Here is a 17,690-nt window from a genome sequence, read left to right on the forward strand (position 1 = left end):
AGGAGTGCCAAATGTTTGAATGCTGTCATCTGTAACTGACGCCAGGTCGTGGCCTGCTCGCGGGTTAGTGAGTGATGAGGTGGTGAATATTTGAAACGTTGGTTGCGTTGAAACGCCAGGACTTCAGGGAAAGGGATTGCGAGAGGCGAGGAATCTTCGGTGGATTGGTCCGTGACCGCGTCGGGTGCCCGGATAGTGCAAGCTCGGGCGACGGCATGTGCATGCCGATTTCCTTCGACGGATTCGTGACCTGGGGTACAGACCAGAGCTACCTTGGGGAGGGCGGGGCCTTTCGTTTAGAGAGCGTGAAAAGCTTGGGATGAGATGCGACCAGCTCTGAAACGTCGAATGGCCGTTTGGGAGTCGATAAGAATGGTGATGTGCTGGAGGCCGTTCGCAACTATTGCTAGGGCTATGGCCATCTCTTCGGCGACTGTTGGGGTTTTTGTACACACCGCTGCTGTGATGAGGGTCTTCTTGTCTTGTCCAATGACGCTGACGGCTGCCATCGACCAGTCGGGGTACATTACTGCATCTGTGTATCTGACGTCCTCTCTATGTATGCCGTAAATCCGTTGAAGTGCTTTCGCCCTGACCGCACGCCGTCCCGCGTGGAGCGTGGGGTTCATGTCACGTGGAATTGGGGTTGTCTGTATTAGCTCGCGGATTTCTACGGGCAGCTGTACGGTCTCCCTCATGAATTCCGGTACTGTGTATCCGAGAGAGTGTAGCACGTGCAGACCTGTGGATGTGGTCGCGAGTCTCTCTGCTTGGTTTCGAAGTTGAGCTTCGGCCAATTCGCGGTATGTGTTGTATGGTCCCGCGTTGAGTAACTTATCGGTGGATGCGTCAAGAGGGAGTCCGAGAGCGATCTTGAACGCCTCACGGATGATGACGTCCAGTCTCTCCTCGTCCCTCCCAATCAGGTTCAGGTATGGTGCGGCGTATGTGATTCGGCTGACGATAAGGGCTTGGGTCATGCGGATCAGGTCTGCTTCCTCAAGACCATGCCTACAATTTGTGATCCTTCCCATCATACGCATGATCTGGGTCGTAGATTGTTGGAGAAGGTACATAGTGTTGGTCGCCGCTCCGTCGTACTGGAGGTGAAGACCCAGCATGCGGGTGCGCTCCACCACGGGGACGGGTTTTCCGTTCTCGAAGTGAAGTATGTCCGCCGTCGACGTTTCAGGATTGGATTTTCGTTCCCGCTTGCGTGAGCGTACGAGGAGCAGTTGAGATTTTTCGGGGACACACTCGAGGTTGCCTGCCTTGAGGTATTGTTGTACTGAGTCGATGGCTTCCTGTAGCGAGGCCTGCTTGTCCCCGTCCGAGCCCGAGGTCGTCCATATGGTCAGGTAATCCGCGTACAGGCGATGTTTGATGTGTGGAATACATTCTAGCTGTGCCGGGAGCTTGTACGTCGCAAGATTAAAGAGAGTCGGTGAGAGCACGGAGCCTTGTGCGGTGCCCTTTCCCGGGATCTCAAGGACGTCCGTGCGGATGGATTTAACGCCGATGGCGGCTGTGCGGTCCGAGAGGAAGTCTCTGACGTATTGGTAGGTTCCCTGTCCACAGTTGGTAGAGGCCAAGTTCTGAAGGATCAACAAGTGGCTCACGTTGTCGAACGCTCTTTTGACGTCCAGGACCACGACCGCTTGCGTGGTGGTGCGCGAGATGTTGTCGAGGATGTGTTCCTTGAGTTGGATGAAGACGTTTTGCGCGGACAGGTGGGCTCGAAAACCGAACATGGTGAGTGAAAAGACTTTCGTGTCTTCGATGTGTGGTTGCAAACGGTTTAACACGACATGTTCGAAGAGCTTGCCTAGACACGAAGTCAGGGAGATTGGCCTGGGGATGTCCAGGTCCGGGGGTTTACCGTGTTTGGGGACAAGCACGACCTCTCCGTGTTTCCATTCTGCAGGAAGTTTGCCTGACGCCCACACGTCGTTGAAGTGTTGGGTTAGGGTGGAGTATGAATTTGCGTCGAGGTTTCTGAAGAGGCGGTTCTTAATTTTGTCCCTACCCGGCGAGGTGTTCCGGGTTAGGTCTTGTGCTGTCCGTACAACCTCAACCTCATTGAAAGGTCGGTCCAGTTTCTTGGGTGAGGTAGGCCGTCGTAGTTTGGGTATTCGGCGCTGGGTGCTTCCCCAATGTATCTGCTGATTAACTTCTGCAGGATTTCTTCGTTTGTGCCCTTGAAGTTGCGCTCTACCTTGGGGAGTGTCTAAATGGTGTGGTTCTTGCTCTTGGTCGGATCGAGCAGATGGCGTATGAGCAACCATGTCCTCGCCGTATCGAGCGTCCCCTGTAGTTTGTTGTTCATGTGGTGCCAGTTGGATTGGGCCAGCTGCGTGGCGTATTGGAGCGCTTCTTCTGTCAGCTGGGCAATTTTGATCTTGGGTTTGCGGTTGAGTTTCTGTCGCCGCCACCTCTTGAGGAGGAACAGTCGCCAAGAGTAAGGCAAATTCGTAAGAAGCTATGGGATTTCGAAAAGTTGGTGTGAACTACGAACGATAATGTGAACTTGGTTTATGATGCATTTTTGTGAACACCCTGATGCATATGTACGATGCCGAACTGATTGTATACTACTTCGAGAGAGCCGAGGGCAACTGACGCGGCACATGAGCGTCCGCAGTGACGCAACAGCCATCCCAAGCCCCCAAAACCCGTTGCCCTTTTGCTAAAACGGAGGTTCGGGCGAGTGGGTTGCTTATCAATGGTGCGTAAGTATGACTTTCTTTTGTGTGCGTGGACTTGAATAACTTTTGCGGGTGCGCTGTTCCCCCTATACACCGTCGCCCCCAGTAGGCAAGGCCGCCCACCTTCTTCTCTTTTAAAAAATTTCAGAAGCCTTCTATCAAAGCAGGATGAGTTGGCGGGCACAATCGTTTCTTGTCTACCCATGGTAATTATTGGACCCAACACATGGCTTTCCGACAATACTCCAAAGTCTGGATTACTACAAAACACAAATTTCAACATAATTTGCAGAGACCGAGCGACCAAACTGGGCGTTGGTGTCATCATCGTGGTCCTCAGGGACATAACCTGCACGGTGCTGCCCGTTGATTCGCCTCTTGAAACCCTTTGGGTCTCTATTTCTGGTGTTTCTTTTCGAAATGTTATAGTCCGTATTTCCTATCGCCCGCCTGATTAAACCTGTGAATTTGTAAATGAATGAACCAATATTATCAAAAATATTCAATCAAAGTATCCACGTTCAGGAATTATTTTGGCTGGTGACTAATCACCCAGGAATTGATTCGGTTAACTTTGATGTGTGTACACCTGTCCACGGAAAGAAGGGTCTTCAAGCTTTATTAATAAGTTAAATCATATTTCAATTAAACGACTCGACAATCAGCCTATGCGAGGTGACGCCCTACTGAAGCTCGTTTGTGCTTCCCATCCCGAAAACATGAATGTGGGTATTATTGATGAAATTAGCGACCATAGACTTGTTTACTTCAGCTATAATGTTGCGAGAACTACGAGAGTAAATTTTTTAAAGGTCATTTACGAATATTCTAAGGCAACGCGCAGTGCCATCAATGACTGTCAACTTTTCTAGCGCAATACGAAAGCAAGTGCCATGCATGCGCAGTTGAAGAAAATTGGCAATTTATAAAAAAAAAAAGAGCTAATAGTACTACGTAAAAACTTTATCCCGAAGTTGGTTATTACCCCAAGTGAGAACTGTCCCTGGTTTTTGCCAAGTATAAAACGGGTGATCTCGAAAAAGAAACGGCCGTTCAGAAAGGCCAAATTTTTTTAGTACGAAGCATGGCTGGCAATTGTACAAAGGGGTGGTTCACATTTGAACCCGTTCGCATTTCTACCTTCTCGTTTTCGCCTTCTCGTTTCAACCCAGAGCAAAACAACTTTCGCTTTTCTCCCTTTCTCACTTAAACCGTTCTCCAAACATACTTTCGGGTTTTAACCATTCTCAAAACTACTTTTCTCATATTAACCTTTCTCCTTTCAAACTTTCTCAAAATATACTTTCTGGTTTTGACCATTCTCAAAGATACTTTTTCTCATTTTAACCTTTTCATCATATCAAGCTTACTAAAAAATTACTTTCTGGTTTGACCATTCTCCAAACGACTTTTCTTATTTTAACCGTGTACGTGATCAGGCGAGGGAAAAACAATAATTTCAGCATACACTCACGGGAAACCGAAATAAATGAACCAATGACCTTATGAAGTCCAGGCACCTGAAGCTTTATTGCGCCTTGAAATTAGGGCTGGGCGTCAATTAAAACGTTTAACCCGATTAAGCGCCACCCTTTAATCGATTAATTAATCGGTCTTGTTCATTTTCATACAACATATTAAAAACAATATTTCTGTGTTTGTTTTTGTTGGATTTGTGAAAAACGGCGGAATATACCATTTGGATTTTGAATCAGCCTCCATAGGTAGTTCAGAACAGTTCGGAGACACTCACGCTCATAGGTTATTACTTCGGCTGCATGAGGAAAAGAGGTTCGTTGATATTCTCTGGCAAGAGCGACCCCTCTTGATTGCTCACAATAGCTCCTGCTACGCTAAACAGACACCCGAAGGGAGTTGAAATGGACGGGACGCTTGTAACTTACTGCAATTATCTGTAGTTACTAATCTCGCCCCTACAGCTTACTTTAGGCTAAAATTTAGCCTAAAGCTTGCCTTTTCTACAGGTGTACTCGTCCACGTCGGCGTGGTGATAGCGCTGAGCTTTTACCTTTTTACGTTCTTCAAAACTTTACCGATTAACCGGTTAAAAAATTAATAGCGATTAAAGCATTAGTCGATAGGTTAATCGATCAATTTCTCAGCCTTACTTGAAATGCATCTTGCAGAATGGCATCTAGAGGTCATGCCAATCCACGGCATATTGGCAAATATAGAATGATCGTAGATGTGTAGGACCACTCCGACACCGGTTGTAAATTTATTTATTATTTTATTTATTCATACTGTTGGCCTATTGGCCGTTACAGGAGTGGGTTATTATTAAAATAAAAAGAAATTTAAAGCACACTTCCACGAATGATAAGCACATGAATGATTCAGACACAGATGCATTTAAACGTATATAAATATAAGCGAACTAAAGAACACAGAAAAGAAAATGAAAGAAAAATACATTATATGTGTTGTTGGGCGAGGCCTCTCAGGCCGGCTTCAAAACCTTCAATGGTGTCACATGCAAAAGCATCTTGCGGGAGGTTGTTCCACTCAGCTATGGTCCTCGGAAAAAAAGAATATTTAAAAATGTCGATCCGGGCTTTCATCGGCATCAGCATATCGGAATCTTTCTGCGGTACTTACAAGCAATAACACATGACGAGCACAATGATCCATCCGCTCCACAAGACGACAAATTAACATCAACAGCGCCAGGGGAGAAATTGAGTACCGAAACAGCGCTAGCACTTTTAAAACCACGTCACCACGTCACCATGTGACCACGTAGCTACGTCACCAGACTCGGGGCGGCACGCAGGCATAAGGAAAATTGTTTCATGGGCTATGCACGATATGGTGCCAGTTTGCAGCATCCTATGTAATACCTTCGCTTCATCTTCAATCTTTATCCTCAGCTGTTCTTTTTTCTTTCTGTACCTCACTGCTCTTTATTTTTTGCACGTTGTTTAAATGTGGTGCTTAGATGAGAACGGGTTCAAATGGGAAAAAGGGTCGAAACGCGAAAGGTTAAAACGCGAAGGGCGTTTTGCGAATGGGTGCAAAGGGGAGGGTTTGAATCAGAATGGGTTCAAATGAGACGGGTATAAATGAGAAAGGGTTGAAATGCGAAAGGTTAAAACGCAAAGGGCGTTTTGCGAATGGGTTCAAAAGAGAAAGGTTCAAATCGGAATGGGTTGTTTCGAGATACACCCGTACGAAGAGTGCGCACGTCTAAGCAAGAACAGAGATACGAAAGGCAAAATATCTTTTTTTAACCATGGCTTGCCGAGCATACTAAGAACAGACCCTAAAAGGTTCTGGCGTGTAGTAAACCCCAAAGAAAAAAATAATAATTTCCTCTGCTCCAGGAAAGAGACGTGACACTCTCCACCTTTGAATCAGTCTCAAAACTTAACGCCTTTTTCGGTGAAGTGTTCAGAGATGAACTTCCTCTACCCGAGTTATCTTGCACAGAATCAAGTGTTGACATGGATAAATTTAGTATAAACATTGATGGTATCATTACTGCTATTGATCGACACCCACAAAATCAAGCTAAGGGCCACATGGGGTATGCTCAAGCTACTAAAACTGACTAAACATGTGTCAGGCGTTGTGCTTGCCAGCTTTTTCACTTCACGCCGCTTCTGTGCCAACCGACTGGAAATTAGCAAATGTAGTCCCAATTTTCAAATCCGGAAACCGAAACTGTTCAACAAACTATAGACCCATATCCCTAACATGTGTTTCATGTAAACATCTGGAACATATAATGCATTTATTAGTGATGAACCACCTTGCTACTAACAATATACTTTTTTCTAACCAGTATGTATTTCAACGTGGTCTCTCATGCGAAACTAAGCTATTTGATCTGATACATCTGCACACCAACATTCATGCATTCTCGCAAACCGACGCTGTTTTCGTAGATTTTGCGAAAACCTTTGACCGTGCACCACACATTCGTCTCATTAAAAAATTGCAATATCTTAAAATTAACGCAAAGGTGAGTTTGAGAATACCTCAAAAACCGAAAGCAAACCGTATAGCAAATGGCATAACTTCACCCCAAGTAAGTGTCAAATCTGGAGTGCCACAGGTATCTGTTCTTGTGCCACTTTGTTTTTAGTTTATATAAATGGCCTCCCTAACAATCTTTCATCACAAAATAGACCCTTTCCGGAATTCAGTCTGGCAGCTTTGATCATTATCATCATCTGAAAAAAATGGCATATGTGCTATACTAATGGCGGCCTTCTGTTTACTGATGAAGGAAGAAGTTGAAGATGCTCCTAAGCAGACGATTCGAGGCCTATACATTCTTGGCGTTAGCGCGACGTGAATCAGGAATTGGATGCAAGAGCTGAGTAAGCGTTCATTTCTAACTCGGTCCCAGTCCATCTGTTAGTAGCACACACTCAGCTTCAAAGCCCCTTGATATATAGAATTTTATCAAGGTGTCTATGTGGGCTGGCGCTTCGTTTTGACTGGTTGAATCTTTGTCGCCATCGACAGTGAAAGAGATTGGAAAAGAACTGTACAGTGAAGCGCGCATTCTCGTTTACTGTCGACTTGCGAAAGTGACGGTGCCCCATAAAATACTGCAGACCACAGGTTCATTGCCGCCATTAGTACGGTAAAAGTTAAACTGCCATTTTAGTCACCAGATGGCACTCAATTCCGAAAAGGGTCTATTGAACTGTTTGCAGGCGGCTCTGTGGTATACCGCCATATATCAGATCAATGAGATTGCATTGCCCTTCAAAAAGACTCGATTACCATAACGCTATGGTGTGAAACATGGCAAATGCAAATAAATATAAAATATTGACAACGATGACATTTACAAAAAATTCTTCCATTCTACATGACGACTACACCCCCTAGACTCGAATTTAGATGAAGTAACGTCCTTTAAATATCTGGGCGTTCATCTAAGTCCTAAACTTTCATGGAATAATCATATAGACTACGTTCTTAAAAAATCAAATTAATCTTCAGGATTCATGAGAAGACATTTGTACATGGCAACAACATAATCGAAACCACTAGCATGCACTGCTCTGATTGGGCAATAGTTGGAGTATGCATCTATATTTTGGAACCCGCATCAAACGTATTTAAATGACAAGCTAGAATTTCTTCAAAAGAGTGCAAGCCGATTCATTCTAACGCAAGTCACACCTGCAAGCTTCACACAACTTAAAACATCAATTGGCTTACAAACACTTCAGCAGAGAGAGTATCTTAATAGGTTATCGGAGTTTCAGAAGCACATTCACTTTTCAACTGAATTTCGCGATAATAACGTCATCCCACCCCCCGCATCTTTCCTCGTCATAATCATCCCAACAAAGCTCATATCCAAATCGCAAAAACTTACTTGTATATGCTGTCGGCAACGGCCAGGCGGCGCCAGCAGGGTGAGAGCGCACGGTTACACCCTATCTCGTTGTAACTTGGCAAACGGCGAACGATAAGCCCCACATTGCGTGCCGAGGGCTTCGAAATGCGCGACGTATACGAGCGCAACGCACACATATTGGAGCATGACGCAGCGAAAAGCCTAATACTTCTTCGGAGTTGAGGCGCGCTCCGGTGATACGCAGTCACGTTCCGATTGGCCCGCCAGGGCCGTAGCTTCCGCTCTACTGACACGTTACGCGATCACGGCTTCCTGGGGTACCCAGTATCTCTTACTTTAGACACTAGGCTCAGCGGCGCCACCAGAGTAATAGCTCACGTTTGAACAATGCAGCCGCCACTCCCAGGGGTACCCAATATTTCTTGCTTCAGTCGGTAGATGGCGCCAGACCAAACAGCATTGCAGGTTGCCTATAAACTTTCCCGGCTTCTGCAGTCCAGTCGACTGGAATGAGTGGACAAGCCCAATCGCACAAAAAACAAACCATGACACGTTTGTTTAATTGTAACGTGTCTCTTTTTCATGATATCTATTTTGTTTTTCTTTTCTAACTGGCACGTGTAGTTTGGTGCCTTTGTATTTCCACTTGTCAAGTTCATCGTCGCTGAGTAAGTTTTCTTTTTAATGTTTTCTGTGTGCCCTCTTTTTTGCTAGCACTTGTACATTTTGTTCTGTTTTACTTTTTAGTTAATTGGAACTTACTACATGCTGGTGTTCATGACCATGCACCATGCGACGCGTTATTCAGCTCTGTTAGCGTGATTACGTTTTCTTTTATATTTCATACAATTACAACATTGTGCTGCAATGATAATATTCGAAAATATAAAACTTTTAACTATCCTTCCAGAGTGAGAAAGTGATAGGAACTGCAGTGTATGTGCAAAGGTAAATCTGCTGTTTCACAATGAGCTATTTATATTTGTCTTCGTGCACGCTTCAAATTTGCCGATAGCACCGGTGCTCAGGTTTTACTGAGTATCGAAGAAGCCTCCCCGATAGCGCCGGTGCTCAGGTTTGATAAAAAAAATTGAAGTAGTAGTTGTTTTCTTGCAAAAACGGTTTTTCTAAGATTACCTACTTCGGATGAATCCAAAATAACACACGTGTTCGAGCGGAATTTTTCCAAGCCTCTCATAAGGGCCTGACGGCTGGACACCTGGGATACAGCAGAACGCTTTGCAAGGATTCGCGAAAAGTACTGTTGGCCCAAGCTCCCGAAGACCGTCCATCTATACGTCCGATCGTGTCACGAGTGCCAATAACGCAAGAAACCACCGACGAAGCCAAAAGGACTCTTGCAACAGATTGCTCCCCTGACTGCGCCCTTCCAGCAGTTCGGAATGGATTTGCTTCGTGGAATCCATCTTCCTCCGGCACGGTGCTCCCGAAGCGCTGATCCCCGATCGAGGGTCATCGTTCTTGGCGCAACGGACGCAAGAAATTCTCCGACTCACCAACATAAGCCACCGTCGAACCACTGCGTACCACCCGCAGACCAACGGGCTGGCGGAGCGGCTAAACAAGACCATAGCCGACGTGATCTCGATGTACGTCGAGGTAGAGCACAAAACGTGGAATAACGTTTTACCGCATGTGACTTCCGCCCTCAATAAAGCGGTCCAAAAGACTACTGGGGTCACACCATTTCAACTGGTTCATGGTCGCAAAGTCACGACGATGTTGAAGACAATGCTCCGCCACAAACCTGATGATGACGACAGCGGGGACTCTCAGATCGTCGCTCAACGGGCCGAGAAAGTCCGACACCTCACCGGTTACAACACCAAAAACGCGTCGATGCACACCGGTACAACCCTCGACGTCGCGACGTCCACTTCCAGCCTAAGAACCGAGCGTGAGTGTGGATATCGATACAACGACGGAGCCTCAGCGAGAAGCTCCTAACTCGCTACATTGGTCTCTACAAGGTACTTGGCCGCCTGGGAGAGCTCAATTACGAGGTGGTACCGTTCGGAAGACCCGCGTCATCACGACGCCGACCGCGGCTCGAGGTGGTTCAAGTCGTTCGACTCAAGCCATTTTACACTCGATAGGGATATGGACTTTTTGTGCTCCCGTTGACTCTCCAGTTCACCGTTCTTGTACATTTGCCTTGTTTTGTTTTGTGCTGCAACGGAGCGATGCGTTCTTTGAAGGGGGAACTAATGCCGCGCACTTCCGTAGCCAAGCCGGCAGCGCACTTGGCTGACACGCTTGTGGCTCGGATTCGATTCCCGGCACTGCGTGTCGTCATTATCTTTCGTGATGTAAGTAGAAGATTCGAGAAGGTTGAAGAACCGTATAAGTTGTTCATGTTCAGAATGCATGGTGAAAAACATTTTAAGCTCCCAGGTAAGACTAAAAAAAACTGCACCGCGCCGTACCAGTGAGTCTCGCCCCTACGCTCTATACTACTGTTACGCTCGCCATTGATGTCTGCCACGCTCGCCTTTTTCTATTTTGTTTTGGGCACAAGTTCGCCCCGATAAACGTTTAGCTCCTTTTAGTCATTCGTCGCTTCATCAATCGTCCAATCGTGACCGTATAAAAAAAATAATTCGTACGTATAATGTACGACAGATATGCTGTTTTCAAATATTATATAGAAGCCTCATACAGGTTTTGGAACAGATGCTTGGCTGCATAGTAACATAGCAGACAGTGAAATTTCCCACGCAATTATACTACATTCATTTATTTAAGGTACCTCGTTGCGCCTATGAAAGCAATAGACCGGGGGGGCACTACAGACGAGCAAAGGTACAAAAACAAAAGGCACATGACATGAACACGCAAAACAAAATTACAAAACTTACATTGTTTTTGAAGAGAGGCACGAGCAACAAGACATTAAAACAGTCTGAAATGTCACTATTTAAAATTTTATTGAAAAACAGGAATGTAGACGCTATGTTCATTGGCATTATTATTATTTTTATTATTATTATTATTATTGGGTAGCGAGTTTCAGTCGCCTCTTGTTGAAGTAAAGAAAGAGTTTTTTAACACTTCCGTCATGCACTGATACTCTCACTTTTTTTTAGTGGCCTCTCTTTTCTGATGTGAAGTGGCAGGCGCATAGAGTTGTTTTTATTTAAACCAAGGTAGTTATCAAAGCTGCTATGACAGAATTTGAACCGCATGGAATGCCTTCTGTGGGCTAATGGGATGAAATCTAATTTTTTTTTTTCAAATCGCTAGCACTTGATTTAAAATTGTAGTTGCTGGTTAAAAACCTGGCTGCCTTGTTTTGAACATTGTACTGTTTAATAACGAGATATGCCTATCTAGGGTCCTAGGAGGCACTGGCGTACTCTAAGATAGATCTAATATACGTAGTGTTTCGTGGATATCTTTAAAATTTCTCTTTACAAAGTTAAGCATGCGAGTTGCTTTTGCAGTTACGTAGCCTACGTGTTTTCTCCGGGTAAGGTTTTCCAAAGGGTACACACCAAGGTACTTTACGTTTTGTACAGTTGCTAGAAAATTTCCGCTGATGTTATATGTAAAGAGGACAGCCCTGCAATTACGCGTGAAACGCACATGATTACAGTTTTTTGTGTTTAGTTTCCTGCCCCATGCATCACACCACGCAAAGATACGGGAGGAGGCTAAATAAACCAGTTCGCTGAATGTGAGGCGTCGTCTTGTCCATTTGCTGTCTCCTCTACGTTTTGATGTTCCTTCTCTACCCCAGTCTGAGGTTAATTCAAAATGGTTGTTATTTTGAATATCATTTAATTTTATCTAGACTAAGGTTGTGCACTTTAAATAACTGCAGGTCTATCTGGAATCTTAAGCTTTTCCGTAGTTTAGTTCATGTATCGATAAGCAGTTCTTTCATCTCGCTTTTCTACACTTCCGTATTCCTGTTGTCACAAGCTAAGAGAAATACGAGGGGTATTTTACCGAGATCTTTATCACAATTTGTCAAGGGTTTCACAAATCCAACGTTTTTTTTAACGAAAGGTTCGCGAAGCCTAATTCATTTTTATTTAACTGTATTCCGGAAGCTTTATTGATTGTTTGATAGACAGGATTCTGCCAAGAAAATTAAAATATTTTGTCGCCCCTCATAAGTAAACAATGCCACGCGAAAATCAAACTCTGCCTGATTATGGCAGAAGCGATGGTGACACGCCATGTTGGTTAATTCTAAACTTGTTATACGTAATGTGCAAATTTAAGTGTCTAGGACAAAATTTAAGTTCGTCTGGTTTATCGATAAAATGTTTAATGATTTATTATGTGAGAGGTAGCAAAATTTTACAATTGTATTTTTCACAAAAGGTTCATCAGGAAATAGTATAATAACCAATGAAAAGTGAGCATCTGTCGTATAAAAGCGCTGCATGTTCCGGTAAAAAAAAAAAAAAAAACTTAATTAGATTAGCCGATCTTCTTCCAGTGTCTCTTTTATTCATTTATTTATTTATCACGAAATACTGTCGACCCGCAGTAGGGAAGTACCCGTTTTTTTTCCTTTCTACTTTTGTTAGCTTCACTCTCCATGTGTACGCGAGAAGCCGTCATGCAGCCCACACACCTACACCGGATATCCCGTAAATAGCGCGAACGATACGAGGAAGTGAATTCGACGAGTCACCAGGCATCGACATATATGTGTGTCATTTTTGTTCTCTTCGTGTTCGCTCAGTTTAATGGGTATCACGTATGAGGCCCAATCGAGAGTCCCGACACCCGTGTGGCAGCTTTGGCGAGGCTTTTGAGAAGGCCCGTAATTCGGTGCGCGCAATTTTCGGAGCAGTGCATACCCGTGTATCGTGGCCAGGCCAGGCTCTGCCGCGCTCAGGTCCAGCATTGCTGCCGCGGCTGTCTGGACCAAGTCGTCGCTGCTCTCGACGGAGTCAACGATGCTGCTCCCGGTCTTGGCAGGCTCCAAGCTTTCATTCTGCGGCGGCATGCTTCAGCCCGGGGCTGCGTTACAAAGGAGTACAGCGTAAATAATCGAGCCGGAGAGGCGAGACATGTTGGCGATGCTCTCTCACTGATACGGACGATGGCGTTTTGACAGGTTGCGAACGGCAGCGTTGCCCAGCTTCGGCATCTGGCGAGTTCCGAGCGCGAAGCACCGCGGAAGGCGGCGAGCTTTTTAAGAGCTCTTGCATTTCTCAAGGTTTGAATTAGAGAGAAAATAAACCAGGAGCAGATTCGTAGCCTCGTAGATTTATCTATTCTTTCTATTTCAAATAGCCTGAAAGAGACGCCACTATCCCTCTAGCGAGACTACAACAATCGACACACCTTTCCTTCGAAGTCTTTCATTGGCAACGTTTAGCAGCGAATCCCGTCGCATCTTTGGTGTGCGGTGCGCGGTGTGGGGCGCTTGTCATGGAGGAAGGAAGAAAAGGAAGCGACACACCGGCTCACTCAAGCCGTAAGTAGAGTTCGGTAACTCCCAGCGACCTCTACTTCCTGTTTGAGTGAAGGGTGCCCAAACCAGCTGTTGGCGCCAAATCAGCTGTTTTTTCCTATCCAATGGCGTCTTTTGGTTTTGGTCACCGGTGGGGGAGTGTCCCTCCAAACCGGAAGTGTTTGCGACCTTCAGCTTTGGTAGCCTCATGTCGCCTCCAGAAGCTTCCCACCTCCATGCTGCTGGTCAACAAAATTTAGCAGACAATATTTCTCGCTAACTTTTGCAAAAACATTACTTTCACGTCGCACGGACGTCACGCGAAGAGTTTTCCCGTTAAATTGAGCGCACAAATTTTGACGTCACGCGAGATTGTGACCGAACGTGGCGTAACAGGACCAAGTAACGCCCCAGTTTTTGTTAGAGTGGCGTCGCAAGGTCCCCATTTCTTCGCCAACATTAGCGGGAAGCGTACATTTAGCGAGGAGAGTGGTAGTCACGGAGAAATTTAATTGTTTGTCGAATTTCGGACGGTGATGTCTAGGTCTCGTGCAGCGCAGTGTGCAGCACCTCCGCTGGTGTCTAAGTCAGAATTTGAGAAGAAAAAAAGGCCTGTCCTGCCACAAGCGCCGTAATATTTTACCCGACTGAGGTCGAACCAAGTTTAATAGAAATAAAGGCTCATGAAATGCGCCATCCTGATTCTACATTCGTGTCTTTTTTTTTTTTTTTTTTTTTATGAGCTAAGCTTTTGTAACATACACTTTGTAAATAGCTTGAGACTCAATTATTCGGCTTATTAGAACTGTAAGATAAGATTACCCAGTCACCCTTTCTAGTGAAACAATTTTTTTAAGCAAACTTGCGGTAAGGTTAACTCCGTCCTATGACACAGTGGGCGGCCACGAGATAACTTAGAAAGAAGATAAAATTGGTTAATTAGATAGCTATTTAACTCGACGATTTAAATATCTCCTTTATTTCGTTCCTGAGGGCATGATGCACTATAGCCGGTGACAGGTCAAGATCAAACTGCAAGCTCCTCCCACTTCTTTCCACTTTAGTAGTGCGAACGCTGGAGAGGAGGCGACCTCCTCTCCGCCGTTCGCTCCGCTGAAGTGGAAAGGGGTGGGAGGAGCTTTCACTTCGGTTCTTGACCTGTCACCGGCTATAGGAGAATTTACGCGTGACCTCTTTACAGTCTAGCAATGACGCTGATTAAAAAACATGTACTGGCCGCCACGGTGCGAGAAACCCCAGCTTTGTAACCTGCATCCAAGGCGATTTCAGCCGGTAACGAGCGCCCCGCCGCCCTGCGCCGGCCCGGCGACCCACGTGTCCGTACCGAAGATGACGTCAGCAGTGCGACCCAAGCGCAGGAATAGATCTCACACGAGCTCTTTGGTCTACAAGCCGTCTACAAGAATGACATTTCTCGCCGCGTAGCGCCCATCGCGATTTCTTGAGTAAAAGTTTCATGTCGCGGCTATGTCGCAAAAATGAAGACAAGCGCAAATTTTCCAACTTTATTACGTCCCAAGAGTTTCACTTTAAATACTTTTTCAGAGCCTTCACTTTATTAAGTAACTAAATGAACCAATTTTGTCCCATTTAATTTCGGACGGTGATGTCTAGGTCTCGCGCAGCGCAGTGTGCAGCAACTCCGCTCCTCTGCGGGTGTCTGTGAAGCTGGAATTTGAGAAGAAAAAAAGGCCTGTCCTGCCACGAGCGCCGTAATATTTTGCCCGATTGAGGTCGAACCACGTTTAATAGAAATAAAGGCTCATGAAATGCGCCATTCTGATTGTACATTCGTGTCTTTTTTTTTTTTTTTTATGAACTAAGCTTCCGTAACATACACTTCGTAAACTTTGTCCATTGCCTCCCTTTTGCTTTCATTTTCGTTTAAATGTTGTTCTCGCCAAAAACGTACAGCAAATTGCTGGGGTAACGCGCCGAGAAAGTGAGAGAGAGGACGAGACGAGGAAGCGCGAAGACGTCAGAGCGCCGAGCTCTGATTGGAGGGATTAGCGGGTTGAGACCTCAAGCTAGCCGCCATTGTCTCAACTGCACTCGTCGAACGCGCTAGAACGCGAAACGCTGGCGTCCAGCGCTTGGCTCTCGCATCGAGCGCATTCGACGAGTGCAGTGTAGACAGAGGCAGCTAGCTTTAGGTCTACCCACTAATCGTTCCAATCAGAGCTCGTCACTCTGACTTCCCTTCTCGTGTCCTCCTTTTCCTCCCTTTCTCGGAGTTGCATACGTGAAACGTTCGAGCATCACAAATGCTTAGCGCTACGCTGATTTTCCAGACGGCTACGGTCACGGAGCTCTTCATCGGAGAGTTTAACCCCTCCCCTCCCCTCCCCTCCCCTCCCCTCCCCTCCCTCCCCCCCCCCCCCCCCCCCCGAAACAAAATCCTGGCTACGTGCCTGCCCTACAGCAAATTGAAAAGAAGTTCCTGCGGGGAGCCAATGTTTATGTGGATAAGGAAAAGAGGGACAAAGACCAAAATGAACGAAATTGAAGAAAAATACTTGACAATAGCACTAGCAAGTTAAAAACCAGTAGAAGGAAGGGAGGTTTAATTCATAGTTGGCAGTCAAGCGATCGGGTGTCTTTTATCCTATATCTATAAATACTGCAAGTTCAGCTGGTTTCACTAAACAACAGAAACTTTACTATTACCGCAAAAGGAACGAATTGCTCATGCACTTGAAAATAATTAAAAAAAAACTCGTTCTATGAATATTTATTTACCCCACTAAAGCGTTTCACCATATAAACCATAAAGTACTAAACATTAAACGCTATTGTTATGGTATTAGACGAAGTTGAGCATTACTAATCCAGTCTTTCTTGGAGTACCGGTCTCAATGTGTTTCCATACATTCTACTTTTTTTCCGCTTGAAGCTATTGCTACAGGTGTGCCCCAGGGGAGCATGCTAGGCCTTTTTCTGTTAATACTTTACAATAATAACTTTTTTTAATATAGTCACATCAGCAAGATTAATAGCCAATGCCGACGATATGACTCTTCTTATTACTGGTACCGATCTGACTAATATGGTTTCAGAGGCAAACAACTCATTATTTCATTCAAAGCAATATATGTATAAAAACTGTCTGAAAATAAACCATAAGAAAGCTAAAGCCATTTTTTAGACCAAGAAATAAATTAATTTGTGTACAAAGAGATCGTTATCTTTATAACTAGAAAATAGAAGTTGTAAAAGAAATAAAATCTTTGGGCATTATTTTTTTTTAACACCTCACATAGGACATTCATGTTATTCACGTTCCTCCCGAAATGAACAAAATAAACGGCTTCGTGAATAAATATGAATACAGCCTTGTTAAATCTTTTTTAAAAAATATGTGCAATGCTGTAGTTATTTTCACCTAGTTTATTGCCCTCTCATATGGGGCACAACTAAAAAGCAGAAAAAAACTTAATTTGATTCGTACTAAAAGAATCAATTAGAATAATAACAAATACGATATAGCTTCGCCAATACTGGAAACTCCTCCGAAAACACATAGGAGCGGCGGCGAACGTGACAGTGGCGCCTCTAGCGGACTCGGAGTCTACGGAAGCAGTCGACGCAATGGAAAAGCGCAGGCTACGCGACGTCCTCGAGCTTTGCGAGCCCCGTTTTGTCACCCTAACAACAGAAACAATTTATTACGGTCAGTTTGCTTGCAAAGCGGAATCCACTGATCGCAACTGCAACGACAATCGAATAACAACGCGCGCATAAACAAAGATAGAGCAGTTTATTTAGCGGTCTCAAACGCCTCTCAGGGGATCACAGGCGTTTGAAACGCGTCTGGGAAGCGGAAAAAAGGCGTTTAGCTACTGGAACTACGTCGTAATCGTTAAAACATGCAAAAACGACATGTTAATATTACCAGAGCAAGCGCACGAGCTGCTCGAGCATAAAAACAAAACAAAAAGTAAGGATAAAAATGACCGTGCAAACACTTACCGAACTTTGCAGAAAAAATGGTGTCGCCATTCCCGACGAAAATAAAAAGAAACGGGAAAGAGAAGCGAACAACGGCGAATAAAACAAAGAAGCTAGCAAAAAACTATTTCAACGACGACGATCGTTGCGGCGCTTATAGAAAAAAAAGAAAGAAAAATGAAAAGCAGCAAATGAATAGCTGGTGGTCGCCACCGGTGTTGAGTTCACGACAAAC

The 17,690-nt window shown here is 45.0% G+C and overlaps 1 protein-coding gene across 1 annotated transcript in view; it reads right to left on the reverse strand.

Moving 5' to 3' along the window:
- Positions 1–17,690, reverse strand: part of LOC8043220 (solute carrier family 41 member 1) — a 150,658-nt gene that overhangs the window by 115,283 nt on the left and 17,685 nt on the right. Inside the window, exon 2 of the mRNA XM_040210258.3 lies at positions 12,888–13,050. Within this exon, the coding sequence (XP_040066192.1) occupies positions 12,888–13,036 (149 nt within the window). The 5' untranslated portion in view covers positions 13,037–13,050. The remainder of the gene's footprint in view (positions 1–12,887; positions 13,051–17,690) is intronic.

This window comes from Ixodes scapularis, unplaced genomic scaffold (assembly GCF_016920785.2).
Source record: "Ixodes scapularis isolate PalLabHiFi unplaced genomic scaffold, ASM1692078v2 PGA_scaffold2__306_contigs__length_199485367, whole genome shotgun sequence".
Classification (NCBI taxonomy): domain Eukaryota; kingdom Metazoa; phylum Arthropoda; class Arachnida; order Ixodida; family Ixodidae; genus Ixodes; species Ixodes scapularis.